Below are 20095 nucleotides of genomic sequence, written 5' to 3'. Positions count from 1 at the left end.
TGCCAACCCGGGAGATTTCAATTCCTCGATTACACACGCAGATACACACACACAATGTAATAATGGAAACCTGACAACAGTGTATAATACACCACGACGTCGATGCTTAAAAACACTCGGGTCTTATTGGACATAATAGTTAGACCGAGAACTTGGATGAAAATTATATTATTATTATTATAAAACGAATACCTAAACGCCGACTGCAGGGGTCCGCCTGTTTTTACATTGTGGTGAAGATTTCACAAACGACCCTTGTGGTATTCGGTACCATACAACAGTCACTATCACAGTGTTGTACCTAATACCTAGTAAGAAGTAACAACCAATGCATTTTCTGTTGTCAGTTGACCAAATCACGAATAATATATAAACGTGTATTTAAAAGCCGTTTTTTACCGGTCTCCTATATACCGTTCAGCACCTGCTCTAAACACGACGGGGTATATTGCGGAACACAAATACTAAAACGAACAAAAAAGAAACACACTTACACATTTGGGGAGAACAAACGAAGTGGAATCGAAAAACCTAGTTCAAGGGGTTCATAACCGGTTTGGAACACGACATTTACCGATTTCAGGCTATTTTAACCTATACGGCGATTTTTTTGTTATACATCTATAAACATACGATAAAATCCCACTTGCCAATAGAGTCGAAAAAGAGATGTGCAAAAAATGGATAAGCGACATAAAAAAAAAAGAAAAGAAAGGCAAAACGTCGGAATCGGAAACGCGCTGAAAACGAGCATCGATTAGGAAAATCAAAAGAAAATATAATTTCTTGTGTAGTGTGGACCGGGAGTATGAAAACTGCTGTCGTTTGCAGACGGAAAATCGTCGTGTATGACTTCAGACAATGGCCGACCGCGCGGTAAAACAGTATATTTTCGTATATATATATATATATTCATGTGAACGGAATTCGGGGAAAAACCCGTTTTTCTAGACGAAAATCGGACTGAGGCGCGCGCGATAACGGTGGCGGCGGCGGCGGCGATTGTAAGTATGACGACGATAATAATATAATATTAAAATAATGAAATGAAAAGAGACGATGATATCCAAAATGGCGGTCCGATTTACACACACACACACACACACACGCGCGTACGCAGCGTTTAATTAGAAGAGGCCGAAGAGGCGATCAGAGTACAGAGAGAAAAAGAGAGAGAGAGAGAGAGAGCGAGTGAGAGAGAGCAACACGGCAACGTCGAAAACAGGTCGGTGGCGGCGGTAGGCAGAAAGAGAGAGAGATCGAGAGACAGAGCCGACGACGAAATGGTAACGCGGCGCTTCGGAAAGAGGTGTCGCGGCGGCGGTAGATGGCGGTGCCGGTTTTGATTAGCCAACGCAATAACGCATAAGCGAGTGGCAAAGCGGTAAGAGGTGCCTACTATAACATTCCCTTCGCACACCCGCCTGCCATGGGTTCGACTCGCCGTAAATACGCACCGCATCATCAGCGGATGACGGGCAGGCGGTGGTGCGCGCACGTTGAAACCCGGTCGTCGTCTGGTCGCTGCTGCCGCCGCCGCAGCCGATACGGAACAACAGCGCCATCAAAACGAGAACGACAGTGCACTCGACTACGGGTGTAGTGTAAGTGTAGTATACTACTACTATTACTACTACTACTACTACTATTACTACTACTACTACCAATACTACTACTACTACTACTACTACTACTACTACGCCGCTAAACGGCGTGTGTGTGTATTGTTTTTTTTTTTTTTTACAGAGTTCTCGCCAAGCACTTTAACACACGGCGCGCGCGCTCAGATAACCATCGGCAAAACAAAACCGGCCGCCGTCGCGCGTATACAGAGCGGTTCGAATGTCGACGATAGCGCATCGTCGCCGATAAACCCGCCACGATATAATATAACGATTACAACAATATAATATTAATATGTTGATCGCTAACAATAATAAAAATGATTTTTTTCTCGTCGTCCGACGGTAATATATTACATTTTATATTATTAGCATGCGTGTTGGAGGTATTTCGAAACGCGTACGCGACGCACAGCTTTAATCGTCATCGTTTTTTTATTTTTTTTTTTTGTTTTTTAAGTATATCACATCTAAATAAAACGATGTTATTGTGTGTACTGTTGGCCGCGTTGTAGCGATTTTTTTTCTTCAAAAAAAATTCATACCTCGTCACTACAACAGCTGACGTCGCCATTGCAGCAGCGTCCGTTTTTACCCGCCGCAAAACGCAAACCGATATCTTAATAATATATAAATATATGTATATATATATATATATATGGGTGCGTGGTAAATTCTTAATCTAGTAAACATTATTTACACAACATTATAATACTATATACACGAAACAGCATATTATACAAAAAAGAAAATAACGTATTACAGTGATATTGTATTAAACCGATTGGCCTTGTGTCTTTCCCTTCCACCAATAAATTAGCAGGCCTAGTGCACGGTTAATTGTTAATAACACATTCGAATCAGCACAACGATTGACCTTTTAGGTATTTTTCGAACAACAATCAAACGTCGTTGTGTGCAAAATCCTAAAACTGAAACTATGCACAAAACGTTCCTTCTTGCCAGCTGATAGTCACTAGTGCGAAATGTCAGTGGTAAACGCACTACTCACCGCAACGAACAATATTCTTAATTAAAAGCACAGACAAGATATTTTGTTATTAAGGTTTTATTAATTTAAAAATATATTAGAAATCAATTCATCATGGAATATAAGGATTCCACAATAATGAGTAATTGGAAATAGTTTTTTTTACAATTAAAGATAAAAAAAGTTTTCAGTATTATCATATCAGTAGGTACATAATTTTAAAACATTATACAAATGAACAACTTTAAAATGTAACAATTCAATAACACATTTACATCATACATACTCTCATGATTTATCTCAAAAACATGAACAATATTAATAAAACAAAATGCATGATTCTTGTATTTTTTATTTTAAAATTAAGCACTTTAAAATACACAAGGTATTAAGTAATTGATAATCACTAATACACTGTTATCTAATATAAATTTATTAAGTAATAATGTATGCTGCAATTATCATAAAAAATTAAACGATTTTATTTAAATTAAAAATTGAGTTTTTACAAATAAAATTCCGTTTGATTAAATGTTATTTAATGTAGATTACCCGAATATTATATGACCAATTTAACTGAAGTAAAATTATGAAATAATTACAAAATTAATTCTATATAAATTAATCTTTAGTCCTATTTAAAGTTTTTAAGTTTAAACAGGTAGAAAAATGAACTACCTAACAGAAAAATATAATTATTAATATTTAAGCAGAATTACTCATCAAGGTGGAAATTGTTTTAATAAAATTAACTAACTTTGAGTAACCTTAGAAAATATTAGATTAGGTTAGTGTTAGTATTTATTATTTTAATATTCTATTCACGTCTGTGATCGAATTCTGGAATAAAGATCGATTTTAAATAATTATTACTAATATAAAAACAAAAATCGTTATACCAACAATTATAATCGTGTAAGAATCAGAAATAATTTCAATATTTACGTCAGTCGGTCGTTTTGTTAAGTATACTTCTATTAAAAAATGCACAAGTGGCTAGAGAGATAAACAGGTATTAAAATAATTTCAAGTAATACTCGGGAAGGTGGTTCTCATCTAGAATAAAAATACATTCATTACATCAGTTTCAATAAAATACATAATAGCACCTACACATCGATAACAGTTTGACTGTTATCAACTAAAAATAGGTGAAGGAGTAACTTATCAGTGAACAGGTTTTCGACCAAATGACCTTACACTAGACCATAGGAAATTAGTGCGCGTCCATTAATTACAAAAACATCAAGTATTATAAGTACACCTGTACATGAATAAATAAACCCGCAGAGCGAGCAACTAGTAACGAATGTAGAAACCGAAGTTTCGAAAGTCGTCGTGCGTGCCAATAATAAACCGTAAAAAAATGTAAACGAATTTAATTGTCGAAACAGTTATTAAAACCGTATTATATACCCGTGAATAATATATAAAAAAATCGACCGGCACCAGCTACAGCGGCGGACTATAGTCGGTAGATTGAAAACGTAAAACAATAAATGCGAACCTATCGTGTGCGATGTACCTACAATGATATTATATTATAGGTACCTATAAACCATGAGTGTACGCGGGTTGCCACATTATATTTATTATAATAAGCTAGTCGGAGAGAGATAAAATATTTTCTAGTGCGTTGACTCTCGCCCGGGAAACGAGCAAACTTATGTACCGGATTCCGTTGCTAGAACATAATGTAATAATATTATTGTGTGTGTGAGTATATCGGACGATTTCCTTTCATGTACAAACACACACACACACATATATAATATTGTTATGTACATGTATAAATCGTCGGCTCGTCGTTGTCGTCGTCGTCACCAGCCCACTCTCCGGGCAGCCCCCTACATGGAGCGCTGTGTGTCCGCGACAACGACGACGACGACGTTCGGTTCAATTCAATTGTCTTGTCTTGTCGATTGGTCATTCGGTGCGAGGGGTGCAATAACACCACACGCACGCGCATCAATCACCGGCAAGAAAACATTATAAGATAGGTACTCTATTTTAAGGTTACCAATATGGTGGCCGGTCGGCCACATACACACACACACACCAAGTGAAAAAATGCGGAAAAATAATGGCTGATGATGATAATAATAATAATAATATTACATAAAATTACGATTCATTTTTTGAGAACACGTCGGAGAAACCTTGACCCTAACCCCCCCCCCCCCCCTAAAACGTAGAACCAACATGAATGCAAACGCTCGCAGCAATTTAAAGTAAAAATAATATATTAATGTTAATATTATAAACATAACCTCAGATTAATTTCGTACGTCGACGACAACTCACAATTATAATATTTTGTTATATATTATATAGATCTAACGTCGTCGTCTGGCGGATACCCGTCATACATTCCGTCCGAGAACGAATACCACGCGAGTCCACGCCTGTGATTATCTATAATATTATTATTATTCCGCAGATCGGGAAAATCGTCTGTCGATCGATTGGACCCGACGAAAAACGATGTAAACATTATACTATTACAGAGCCCATAATAACCCATCCAATTAGCACGAAATATACAATAATAATAACACCGGACCTATACACTATTATAATATTATAATCCGAAACCGGTCCGACGAGTTTTCGTTACTATGCACACAATATATTATTGTATAGCATAAGTATCATATTTAAACGCATCTCTCGTACATGCGGCTTGGAGTACAATAAAATATTATGTACCTACACACATTATATACCATAAATATATATAAATACGACGTATAATAGCAGTAAGTATGTATTAACATTATTATTGTGATCGTGACCGACCAGTGTAATCCGGCACCGTTTAATTTGGTCAACCTGTCTCATATACCGACTAATTTTTCTACAAGAGTTGGACGTGACAATATTATATTATAAAGTACCAATATTTATACTATATTGTATTATTGTGCACACAACACTGTAAACGTCATCAAAACGTGTAGGATATACACACGGGATTTCACTGAAAATCATTCTTTGAAAGAAAAAAAAAAATAGAATTATTTGCAATTTTTTAATTAGATAACTATAATCTAATGGAAAATAATTAACTTTTCCATGTGGTTATCTTGCGAACCGTTATGGCCCAGTTGCATAATTAAAAATTTATATTTAAAATGTTTTTTGCATTGTTTGACGAATTAATTGATAGTTAAAACTCCTTATGACTATTTGATGTAGTAACTTTTGTATGTATTATAAATATTATGAAGTCCATTATTTAGCCGTATGTTGTAATATAAAACAATATCTGCATGAGTACACACCCCAACGCACGTTTTTTAAGTGATAAAATATTTTTCAGCCAATCGGGATGAACTATCAAACACATTATAATATGTACTACAATTAATTAACAAGCTCGAAACTATTTGAAAATTAATTTATTTAAATGAGACTATGAATTGTTATAGAAGGCCATTATAGCAGGTTCAATATTTTGGTGTTAACTAATAAGTGATAAGTAACTGAACCCTAAAAGGCACACCCCATGTCAACATAACTTTATGCATATACATTTTCCATTGAATATTTAGATGGAGTCATTTAAAAAACCCAAGTTGAGGCTATTTGTTTTAACGAAAAAAAAATGATTATCAACAATTTTGTCGTTTTAAATAACTCGAGATTTCAAATTAAGTTAATAAAATATATTTAATAACAACGTCTGTATTATTACTTATAATAGTAGTTAAGTGCTTATAATTTATACACATTTAACTTATACACGTCGGACATCTTTAAAACAAACTATTATAGAAACATTTACATTCCGGAGGATATAATACAATAACGCCGTAAATATGTGGAATTATATATTAGTGACGGATACATCGGTAGAAAGTCGAAGAATTCAAGTGACAATCGTAAAAAATTCCGAAATTCCAAAAGAAACGATTTTATTTTTTTGTCTAGAAAAATAAATACCAAGTTTACAGGGCGTGTAAACGATTAGAATTGACTAGTCATTTACTTTATTTCCTGCATTTTAATATTATGTTTATAAAATGTGTACGTAAGTGACAAAATTTAAGTAACCAATAGGGATTCGTTACAAAAAGACGATACCTACGGCTATACGTTATTTATATGTATGAGCTAAGTACATTTACAATAATATCTTAAGTAGAATAAATAGTAATAAAAATCCAAGAAGAATTTCAACAACAGTTTCAGCTGATAAGTTAGTAGACAATTAAAAGTAGAATAGTGATTAGTGATAAAGAGGGTTGTTATCTATTTAAACGAGATGAAACTTAAGAATGTAATTGTGAGAGAAGGATGGGAGACAATCAATCGAGTTAGATTTAAGTTTAGTAAAAAATTATTTATTCACGTTGTGTTTTCGACTGGAAAGGTTAGACTAATTTAAGGGCATAAGAAAATGAAAGATGCGATTTCGCATGAAAAAAAAAAATTAAGATTTCATTACGAAATAAAAATATGGTGAAAACGACAAAACGATCGTGTGGGCGACGCCGACGCGGCGATCGCTCGGTATACGTAGCGGCGGTGGCGATTACGTGGCACGCCGGTTGATCGGCCGTGGCGCAGGTATGTCTGTGCACAACCGGTCCAGGCGTGGGAGAGGAACAACCAGCCGGCGATCATGGCAGCACGCACGTTCCGAGCCCACAGACTGACTGACTGTGAGCATGAATGGCGAGCCGCCGACGTTCCACGCACGCACGCCGCCCGCAAACCAACGCACCGGGTTACTACGTCACACGATATTACCGTGTCGCGGCGTACGATAATTACCGTACTCATTGAGCTTCGGCCGGCCGGCCGGCGCGTACGCTCACGGTGCACTACTACACGCACACGCCGTAGCGCCCGCGTGACGTCGCGCATAGCGTCTACACACTACGGGGACGGGGTAACGTGTAAATATTGTATTATGTATATAATATTATTATTGTGCTCGTGTATCAAAATATTATGTGTACAAGTGACGTGCATCGTTTCCATCGAAACGCCGTCTTCGAGTTATCGGTTTTTTACCCATCGTTTCCGGGACATTTTCCGCGGGCGGTCCACGACTAGTTGCAGCCGGACGCGATCAAAAGAGCACTGCTGCTGCTGGAGTTGCTGTTGCTGCCGATAACACACGGGCCCGACGACGCGACACTTGACCATGACGGCGACGATATCGGTTAATAAACGACGTCGGAGACGGTGGACGATAACGAAACATGCCTCGGCTGCGATGGTTCCGGTGCAGCAGCGACCACGCTACTACTACTACTACTATTACTATCACTACACTTAACGCTGTTACTATTACACGTCATGTATAACTAAAAGTGCGTATCGTAGACGGGCGGAGTAGTGGGGGTGTGTGTGCGATGATGGTGAACAGGGTGGTGGTGGTGGTGGTGGTGTCGTCCACCCTTTCCGCGCACACCACGACCGTTTGTAACCCTCCGCCGCCGCCGCCTAAAAACTGCTCCGCGACCGACGTTGATCAATAACACACGCTCGAAAGGCAGCATCAACCGACTGAAACGTCGAGGTCATCGTCGTCGGAACGAAAATGAAGCATTGACGAAAAACAAAACTCTGCCGTCGCTACTCCTCGGGCGAGAAATGCACGCCGAGAGCTAATAATACACACTGACACTGCACCGTAGATGCACCACTGGACACTCAAAAGTCGTCGTCGTCGTCGTTGCCGCCGCCGCCTGATGATCTCGCCACCGACAACTGCTGGCCGAGACACTCGCCGCTGTGGCGTTTACCTCTCGACGACGACGACTCGAGGGGTGGGTGGATTAAAATTGCGTAAGCGAGATAAAAAAAAAAAAATTGCGACCAACAACAACAACACTAACAACACACACGCAAACAAACCGGGCGCGACGACAGAAACTCGCGACGTCCACGAGCGAACTACTTCCGAGCAGACCCGGCGATCAAGCGCGTTATATGCACGTTGTGTATATGTCATATACGTGTAGAGTTGGTGTGTAGTATTTACTGTCGAAAGTATATACAGTTCACACACACCGAGAGTTTACGGTACGCACCGCCGCGCGGCGCTATAGTGATTTTCACTTGTAAGCGGCTTACTGGGGAGAGCTCTGCGGACGGCGTCGTTGTTTACTACTACCATAATAATAATAATAATAATAATAATAATATAATATATACATATTAGTTGTTATTACTTATTATTATTACGACGACGACGTCACAACAGAGAAAGAGAGAAAGAGAGAGAGAGAGAAAACTAAATTAAATATGGCGTTCCGCGTTTATGTTTGTATTTCATATTATATTATATTTCGGGTTAGCTCGATATTTTTTCCATCAACTCCCTCACCACCATCCCCCCTCAACTTATCACGGCACGACGACCCTCAATAGTATATACCTTTCCCAAAGACTTACACACACACACATTCCATACGCGTTTTATACAACAGAGCGTGTGTGTAGTACGTGTGTACTTGCGAGTTGCGAGTGGATGGGCGAGGGGAAAAAAAAATCAACTAATAGTATTATACAAACGCATAATATGTATAAGTGTATTACTATTATACACTCATTATGATATTATGTGAACCGTAAAAAATATACAACGGGTCGTATCGTTCGAAATTATCCCACCTATTTATATATAAATCTATAATATACAGAGTGTGCATTTTACACAGTGTGTACATTTGACCATTCAATCAAATCATACATTTTTAAACATAAAACTTTATCTCTTTTTCTACATGTCCACAAGAGTTGACGAAAAACGAATCATTTTTATCCTAAAGCAGTGGTAACTGTTATTTTGGTTTTCATTCCGTAAAAAAGGGTAATATATTACTACATTTTTTAAGGAAATAAAACAATGCTGTATCAACGAGGAAGGTTCTCCTAACACCGTGTGAATGGATGTTGTGAACGTAAACGTTCAACGTTTAAACTAGGAAATCAGCACCGAGGCGATGTCGTTGATAATAATACGCGCAGCTGTTTTATATAGTACATCTAGAGTTATTCTGTTTGGGGAAGGGAGAACGATTGTGTTAAAATGTTTAAAATGATACTTGACGCCTGCGCGTTCGTAATCAAGCATTGTTTAAAAAAATATATATATTCAATTTCAGAATTTGATTAAATAAACATTATTTTCGACACATGAACACATTTTTACATAATATATTACCGTTAATAAATTATCGACAGAAATTAATAACCAACCTAACTATAAGCGTTAATCAAACACGATGGTTCAAATTTCATAATACATTCTTTGAAAACATGAATTATTAAGATATTCATTAGAGTCAACGTTTTAGATAAGGAATGTTATTAATAATTATGAACTAATGATTTAGCAATCGATCAAATTTTTTTGAAAGTTGAAAAATAAGTTAGTTTTAAATTTTAAGAAAAATTGTGGTAACGGTGATTTGAAGTTTTTCAGTTATAATATATTAGCCTTTTTTAAATATTTATATAAGCTTCATATTATAGGAAAATTTAGAACTTAATATTTATCACCGTTCATTAGTCGCCATCAATCATCATAATTAAAGCTGAAACTGGCCACAGAACAAAATAATGGAATTTTTTCAAACCAAATGTATGTTCATAAAAAATAAAACAACGTGTAATATAACAGTTTTTGAAAATAAAAGTTATTAACTAATTTATAAGCAGTATATAGGTTGATGTTTTAAGTTTAAAATATTTTATTAAAAATGTCTTAAATGTTATAGAAGAAAATAAATACGCGATATAAAAATAAAAAATACTCTATAAACAACTTTATAACAGATATTATTGTGAATGTAAATATTAAGTAAAAAACAAACATGTAGATTTTTTCAAGATGGTGTTATAACAAAAACATGTTTCAATATTTAAAATACCTATGAACTTTATATCTTTTACTACGAAAATTGTTAGATAAAAATAACTATGAAACATATTAACGATGAACATTTTCTTTAATGCTTATTAATGGGAACGTTCTTTTTAAACATTAAAAACAATCTTAAGTATAGAGACAAGCAACACGTAAACGAGGATACCGCAAGCTTGTACAATAATTTTGTGAATAATCATAACATTAATGAATAGTAAGTATTTATTAGCCACAGCAAAACGTCTGCATTATAATATTAAATATCATGTATTATTATTGAATCGCACTATACAGGATATGATGATGACGAACTTATTCAAACTTCCTCGACACGCGGTCGATTGGTGATTACCCCCTCTACAAACGACGATACCGTTAAAAATAACCATTAACGTATAGAAAGACACGTACGGCTGGCTGACTGCATATACCTATATAATGGTAATATTAAAATATTATACTCTGAGATCGGAGAGCAGTAAACGATTGCGTTGTATATGCATGTACCGATTGTCGTCTACTGGGGAATGGGGATTTAAAAATAGAAATAGAAGACTCGTGTGACTTACGGACTGGAATGACGAACATAATTATTGTAGAACACCAGCACCATCTTGGTTATCGTTGTGATTTAGCGGCGGTTTTCAAAGACGATCTTTTATGATACGGGCAAAACGTACAAAGCAAAAGAAAAAATCGTCACATGTCGCGGAGGGTCACCTTGAAACGCAATCAAATAATACTGGTAATCGATCGTTTCCGTTCTAAAATGATTAACACTAATGTCGTGAAAAACAGGCAGACTTGGGAAAAAATACAAATTTAGATAACTGACGACTATGTCGAACACAAACATCGATGTATAATAAAAAATTGTGTCGTTTTGTCTTAAAGTCTACCGTCCCGTTCTAGAGTCTGAAACAATCATCGGGACTGTTCCAAAACACAGTTTTAAGTCCTTTTTAGAATTAAAAAAAAATTATATATATATATAAAGACGTTCAACGACTAGCGTACAGTTATATGTAAATGGCACATTAACAACGATGATGACGACTTTCGATGATAACGATAAATTTATATTGCGGTGTAGGTCTACGAGCTTGCTGGCTGGGTGATGATAACGTCAACGCGACGACAATTTTATGGATATTATTATTAGCCGAGTGACGACGTAACACGAATCGATCGATTAAAGAAAAAGACACGTCGGCCGTGGTCGCGGTGCATATGTTCGAGCTGTTTCGTATACATGCTAATAAATACAAATCGATCGATAATATTTTAAATATCGAGTGCGCAAATCACGTACAGGCGCATAATAACATAAACGTATATTACATATATATTTTTTTTTCGTCGTTTTCGAGCCAAGTTTTGACAGCGTTATCGAGCAAGCAAACGGAACACGCGACTGTTGCCATTTACACGGGCGGCGGCCGTAACTCTATTTCGATTCCGCCGACGTACCTATGTAAAATTATTCGTCGCCCGGCAATTATAATATTTTATTGTAGCTCTATCATTCACAATTACTGTAATTTGCTACACAATTTTTCGAACCCGGCGGATTAATGTACATTTTTACGATTAATATTAATTCGACATTGTTCTTTTCCTCCCGATCCGATCCGAATTTTACATAGTTTTCCCTATGTAAATTTTTTATGTTTCCGTTAGTATCGTCGTAAATTGAAATTTAACGATAATAATATTACGATATTCCTCAACGATGCCGAGCACACAGGCGCGCGGTCAAAACTGGTACTGGTGGAAGGGGTGGGGGAAGCGTCAGCTCGGAGCTCACTACTATTATAATACACACAAATCGACGCCGACAGTGTTATTTCTTTTAAAAGACCCACACACAACGATGAATAAAAATTATTTTATATTAAACATTATTACTATTATTATTACGATACCGTGCGCAGACGATGTGTAACATTAAGGTTTTATGTGTTTTTTTTTTATGTTGACTTACTCGTGCGCCGATGAACCTGGCTTCCAGTAATTCCTGTTTACGTGGATCCAGCGCAGCTTGGAAGTGATGCTCCATTTTGACGCTAGCACCTATACGAAACACAAAACCTTAGTCAGAGAAACTATCGACAAATCAGCTGAAAACGTGTAGACACAATAACATAATATTATATTACGATGGCGCGCGGTGGTATATATATTACTATGTTTTGTCTCTAGTTATTATATTTTACTTGGTTTCCGAGCTGCGCGCAGTGGAAGCCTAATTAATCGCCCGCCAGTCTATTCGACTGATCTCGCCCGCTAGTCTGACGATCGGATTTCGATTAAGCCACATACATAAAACCTCCCAAATTGCGAATTTCTATCGAATAAAATCGTTACATCGTCAGGACTTTTGTTGCTAGGAAATGAAAATGAAAAATGTGTACCTATATTAAACACAAACACATCTCGGCCGTCGTCAAGCACCTATTCACAACTCGCGATATTGTTCAGGGAAATCTCATTTATATGTAGTAATGTGTGGTGATCATAATGTGCGGCTGCAAGATTGATAGACAATCCGATTGCCATTTGCCAGAGATCGAAATTCATATTCCACCCAGCCGTCAGTTAAGTCGAAATAACCTATTTTTAAACAGGTCGCGCGACAAATGCCGAAGGTCAACTGAAAGTTAATTTTAACCAATCGGTGTATTTTGTTTTCAACACTAAACACTTTGATGGCAGCACCAGTAACGTGATATTATTAATATCATCATATAGTCGTCGTTTTGTTTTGCAATAAATGAAATTCCACTCGTTCCGTACCACAAATTTTCTCGACATTTCCCGCCGCGCAAACACAAAACGTACACAAAACAATATTGCGGTACTTTACCACCACCGCTACCCGCCACTGTGGGTCGTCAAAACACGCACACACAGGCTTGCAAACCAAAAATAAGCGCCGACGGCCGAGGGGGGAAATCTATTCTTATCGGGTTATCGCACTTGGGCCAACCTAATCAGAGCCTCCCTGCCCAAACTCACCCGGTATCATTACGTGAGAGCGCCACACAACACACGTCGGAATGACGGCATAAAGTGGAGCGAACCACTGCCACCGACGGGTTCGGTATGCCGCCGCAGCGGTTAGTCGAGGGGTTACATTGCGAGACTTATTATTACCCTTTATTAATCTCGTCTCGCGCACACACCGATGTCGCGTTGTCTTATTATTGGTCTTTGTCCTTCCTCCTCGAGACTGTTATTTTCGTGTGTACGGAAATCCGACGTCATCGAAAGGTTGATATTGACGACGTCGGGCCGAAAAGGGAAATGTGGATACTGATGAAAATTATTCGTATTATTATTATTACTAATAACAATATAGTATAATTATTATACTTTAATACGCAAATGCGGACGACCAGTGAAACAAAGACGACGGCGAGTGTGGTGTATACGCACACAACGGTCGTACACATAATTATGGACATTTTCATCCCGACATTGTGTTCGACCGCTGCTGATAAAACGAGCGACGTTGCCGGTTTGCGTACGGTCGAGAGGGCGGCGGCGAACTCACATTCACACACACATACGCTCGTGCGTACTATAAGACATAAGACATCGACGGCGATGGCAACAGTCGGACCGTGGAGACATATACAAAGCTTAATAATGTGTTGTTTTTTTTTCATTTCGTTTTGCTTTTTATATTGTTATTGCGTGCGCACTGCAGAGCACACCGATATTCGTATTTTATAATACACGTGTATAATAATAATAATAATAATACACATAACATAATAACACGAAGCGCGCTCTCTCCCCCTCACTCTGGCGCACACAACAAACGGATTACTCACACTCACGTCTCGCACTAAGACAGATACACGTACACGCGGGCACACAATACGATGTTATACATATATTATTACTATCGCGTATGTGTGTGGCGTACGGGAGTATTTAGAATTCACACCGATCGGGCCACGGGAGAAGAACCCGGAGTGGAATAGGGTTTGTGCGTTCGAGGAGGGGAGGTCATCCGTCGAGCTGCGTTGCCGGATCGTGTCCGTTTCACGGTGCGTCTACGGAAAAGGGCAGGACCCCGCCACCGCCAGCCACCGGAGGGAGATGGACTGATTCGTGACACGAAGTATATACCGAATAGCAGCGGCTTACGCGTGTGTGTTATGTGTGTACCGGGTTAGGACGGCGGGCGGGTGGGTCGGCGATGGCGACGGTGGAGAGTGGCGACTGGCAGGACGGCGGGTGGGTGTCAAGAGAAAACGATCGATTCTCTAGCTATTCTAGCAAACTCCGTTTTATACATATTGTACATACGCCTGAGCGTGCGTGTGCGTGTGTACACGTAAAAGCCACTGTGTCGTTGTCGGGCGGCCATGCATAAGTAACACACCGGAGCGGGCACACAGACGTTTGAAAACTCCAGCGGAACCCTACCCTGCGCACACCGCCGCCTCATCAGTCAAGGCAGTAACGGTGCAAACAAAACCCATCGCCGCTACCCTCCTACCGACGTTACCCGTTACCCGGTAATACCCGGTCACAGCCGATTTGACGATCGTCGAAGACCTCGCCACCGAGATTCTCGCCCCCGTCAAAAAGACGCGTCCCTCTCGTCCCCGCCAAAACCACCACGCAAGGTCCTCGTATAGTCGAGCATCGTAGTTTCCTCTTCACATTCACTTTACACTATATTATTACAGAATGCGACAGCGTATATTGTTGACGCAGAGTATAATATCATTGAGTCGGAGTGGAAAAGAACAAAAAATAATAAAACACTCATCGACTACCAGGCATAAGCACGCCACCGTCATTCTTCCATAATACACTGAAAGAGGTCGTTCAAAAAACCTTTATCGTGTTATTTTTAAACGACACACGAGCGCGCGTATAAACAAACAAATGTGACGTTAATTCGACTGTGATCGGCGTCAGCCATCGAGAAAACGAGCATTAAAAAACATCAGCGAAACATCACAACAAAAGCTTTTTGCACCAGTTTAAAACCGAAATGGCGTAAGAACGCAAAACCACCTAGATCGAAAACAACACAGCCGCCGCCACCGCCGTACGGTATAAACGCCGCACAAAATAATACGTTTCTTTTACCAATTAAATAAAAGTTACGGATTTCAAATACACACCACCGAAACTGTGCAAAAGTAAAAAATAATAATTTTTGGAAAAAAAAATTATGGCGTGAACAACTGAGATAAATTAAAGTTCTGGATTCCAACAAACATTTTTAGATGAATTACAAAGACAGTAATAATAACGTTTTACGACATAATATTACACTTATATGTTATGGCATACCGTATACTCTCAACATCGTCGTCGTTGTACATATCGTGGGCAGTAGGAGTGCAAACTATCATTTTAAAATTATTATACTAATATTATTATTATTATTATTATTATTATACAGGTATTACTTTCATACAATATTATTTGTGTTTCGACATCGCCATCAAAGGCGAATCGATAAAGCATGACGACGTCCACAAAGATATTTTAATATCTACGTAGTCGGGACTTAGTGGATAACGACGAATGCGTTTAATTATAATGATTTTAAAAAAAACATTCGTGGAGCACGACGTTGACGACGACCTGTTGGAATTTTTCAACGAGAATGAAAAAATAAAATAAATAAAAACTGGTGTTCTCGTTGACGTGGAAATGAAAAAATAATATCGCACACGCGACTACTGCGCAAATTTCGAAACGCAATTAAATAACAGTCACCCGGCGGCGGTGTCGGCGGCGTGTATAATACTCAATGACAAACGAGAAAATATTCGTATTGTAATTTATGTATATATAAATTATACATGCATTATTATTATATGTACCTACGTGGTATTTTTATTAATACACACAAATAAGACTCCCACCGGCCGACAGTTAGAGACAACGCGACGTGTGCGATTCGTACGGAACGTCTACAGTAGTGCAGTTTATTTTATTTTACCTTACACTATTATTATAGTAAACACAATATAATAATAATATTATATTCTGAAGAAAATAATTCTAATTTCAAATGATCATACACATAGAATATACCTATACACAGTAGCATGCTATACTCTACTACGTGTACTATTTTAGAAATAAGAACAGTATTGAAATTATTTGTCGATAAATATTCTGTTGTAGATTGCTATTCATAAAAAATATACTTTCCCACAAATTAAAAATGTTAAACTTATTTACATTTATTAAAATAGTCTCTCGAGAGTGAACGAAAATTTAACAAAATATCAACTTTTGTTTGGGCAAGAAGTTGCTTAAAGGTGTAACGCAGAATTTTGTAAGTTTTAAAAAATGGGATCAATTGCATTAATCTGCGAGATGCACAAGTGATGATGGCGACGGGGTGATAGTTTTTAAAATCATTATTTTTTTAAAATTAATGATATTATAACATTATTTGGGTTGTTTGAAGGATTTAAAGTAGAGCCCCGCCCGGTTTTCTCACGGCGTCAAGTTACCGAATTACCGACATTTTACCATGTACGACACTACGCCGACGACAACGTAGGCGGAGGTGAATCGTTCAAACACGACGACGACGATGATCATTCCGTTTTCTGTTGTTCGTTCTCTATAGTATAATGTTAAATGGTACGCGGCCACGCGGGAGAGTAAATTATTTTATGCCTTTTTTTTTCTAAACGCAATTATTATTGTCGGCCAAGAAAATATGTTCACTCGCTGTTCAACTCGGTAGAACACTTTGGGGTCAACGAAACTATATTATTACTATTATTATATTATAGTCGGACGATTGAGTAGGTACCGTTTTTTTCTATTTTCGCAGCAGTTATAAATTCGATCATGTCGGTAATAAAATAATGGTTAAAAATGATTTGCACACGCCACACGGCAATGTAATATTCACCGATCCAAGTCGAAAAATGCAAATGACGATAATATCTGCGCCGTCTGCGAAATTACTGCTATTGCAGTTCAGTTGTAATACCCGTCAAAAACATTATAGTTTTTGATTCCATTTTTAATTCGTTTGATAGTACCATCGACCACATTCTCAGTCAGCGCTAATAGAGCCATAGATTTAATCATCTAATAATTTATTGACAACATAATGTCGTTTTAAGATTATTTTTTTAGTAAACCATTGCAGAACACAACAGTACAACTAATTTATATCGATTTAAATAAATTAAAAGATTTGAGTATTCGAGACACTTATATACGATTATAATAAAGTTGTCGGATGATTATTGATAAAACGTTTGGTTGGATACGAAGTGAAAAAAATAACTACCTAACGTTTATTAATAATGTAATCTTACTGCGACACGTTGACGACGCAAGGTAAGAAAATCGAAACATTTTAACAATAAGATAGAAAAAATAGCTATCATAATCTGCCCTCTCTAGGTCACATACATGAAATTATTAGTCCTTGGTCACGTTACACAGTGTCATTTTTTATCAATTAAATATTCAGTACAAATGTCGTTCAAATGCAGCAAACGTAATTTTTTGTGTGCCACATTGTTGGACATATTTTATTAATTATTCATCAAATTATAATTTATCAAAACTGTGAATTAGTCGCGTGATCTACGACTAGAGGTTTGACGACGGTGTGAAACGTACGTATAACGTCAAGTGCACACCACAGTATACACGCGGCAATATTATTATTAATTATTCATTAAACGGCGAACAATAATTTTTAACGCCTTTACATCACACACATAATATGGACTGGTGGAAACGTGTTTTTCGAGAACTAGCACGGGAAAACATGAGAAACGGTCAAAAAGTCTCGAATGATCGACCATCTAAATTCTAAATAATCGGATTGTTATTTTATTTTTTTAATTATATCTCTAGAAAAGAATTAGTCGAAAGCGATTCTTATAAACGCGCTCGCATATGTCACTGCAAATCGACTTAAAGCGTAATCGACATCGAAACGACGTCATGCACTCGTAATATTATGCTATTATATTATTAAAACATGGTGTATGATCGTATTCGTTTCGTATCCGCTACAATTACACAGTGCAAGTCTCGTCGTAATAATATTGCTATGAAAACGATTTTTTTCGAGCACACAAAATATAATAACGACGGTCCTTGGACTCAAACGTCGAGCAGCACACCGCGCTCCTACCACCCACCCACCTACGTACCAATACCTACCTACATATGTGCCGGCCGACCGTCCGCGCTTCTCGGGCGCGGAAATGACGCAAAGGCGGAAAAAGCCGACGAAACGGTCTCTCGGTGCATGCGTACACGACGAAAAATCGCTGATTTGGGTTATAGTCGTATGGGACGCGCGCGCAAAAATAAAACACATCGGAATGCGGCGGCACAAACTTTGGCCGGTCATCTCTCTCGCTCGCTCTCCGTCTTTCCCGTCATCGGTGCACAACACAAACACAAGCACACACACACAAATACTTATGCGCGCGCATATGTGTGTGTGTGTGTGCATGTGTGTTTGTGTGCGGTATTCGGCCGCCATTGTTCGCGCGCGCCCGGTTACACTTCTCGGCCGCTTATTTATTACACGACGTATTTATCCAGAGCACATCTCCTCTCGGCTCTCGCACAAGACACACAAACACACACACACAAACGCGCGCGCGCGCTGTCTCCCGCCCTCCGTCACTTCGCACACAAAAGACGACACAAGCGGCGGCGGCGGCGGAGTGTTCCACGAATGTGCCATGCGAACTTGCCACGTACACGCACACACACGTGACGACGACGACGACGACCTATGGAGGAATCCGTTGCCAGAGGCGAATGCGATTATAAAAAAAAAAACAAATAAATAAATAAAATAAAATCCAAACGGCGCGCGCACACACACACACACAAATGAGTGTATTATATGAGCTCTTAGCGTATAATAATAATAATATTGTAGAAGAATCGAAACGCGTCTTAGGACGACGATGCAGCGATATCGCCATTTACGGATTTCGTCGTTGGAGCCGCCGCTACACTATCGTACAACAACCTACCGACCGGCACGCGCGCGCTGTGTATGTGTATGTGTGTGTGTGCGTGCGTGTGTGCGCGTATCGATATATTATTATATTTATATTATTATATCGTGTGTAGTTACATGTGCGAGCAGCAGAGAAAAAAAAATAATGATATTTAATTTAACCTGCAGCGTCGGCGACGGCAACAGTGCAGGAATATACACGGTCGGTCGGAACAAGGTAGTGTGTGTGTGTGTGTGTGTGTGTGTGTATGTGTGTGTGTGTGTGTGTACATAGTAGCGCGCGGTGTCGGGCTAATGTACAGTGGAGGGGGCGTGGTACGACGACGATCATCGTGCAATTTCTCGTACATTTTAGAATAAACGCAAACCGTATTTAAAAAACCCACAGAGAGGTCTAGGCGTTATCGATCGGCGGTCGTCCGAAAATAATACGACTACTACGACAAACACCACACCACTACGACGGCGGCGGTCGCGGAGCAACCCTCTCGTCGTAACCAAACGGTAGGGGTTGTCTTTGCACGACGTAAGCGTCGTACGTGCAGTGTGTGTGTGTTTTGGGAACACAATAATAATAGTAATAA

General features: G+C 38.5%; 1 protein-coding gene across 5 annotated transcripts in view; it reads right to left on the bottom strand.

Annotated features, from left to right (window-relative positions):
- The window catches only part of LOC112598099 (serine/threonine-protein kinase tousled-like 2), a 41571-nt gene that overhangs the window by 8041 nt on the left and 13435 nt on the right, over positions 1-20095 (bottom strand). For 3 of the 5 annotated variants that reach the window (XM_025344445.1, XM_025344443.1, XM_025344447.1), the window contains one exon: positions 12486-12574. The exons of 1 other annotated variant lie outside the window; for it this stretch is intronic. In XM_025344445.1, coding sequence (XP_025200230.1) covers positions 12486-12574 — 89 coding nt within the window. Of the gene's footprint in view, positions 1-7635; positions 8540-12485; positions 12575-20095 lie in introns of those variants that run through there. One more of the 5 variants, XM_025344444.1, reaches the window with a different exon arrangement.

The sequence above is a fragment of the Melanaphis sacchari genome, unplaced genomic scaffold (assembly GCF_002803265.2).
Source record: "Melanaphis sacchari strain LSU unplaced genomic scaffold, SCAv2.0 Contig45_pilon_pilon, whole genome shotgun sequence".
In the NCBI taxonomy this organism is placed as follows: Eukaryota; Metazoa; Arthropoda; class Insecta; order Hemiptera; family Aphididae; genus Melanaphis; species Melanaphis sacchari.
This window is presented reverse-complemented; position numbering and strand designations above follow the sequence as displayed.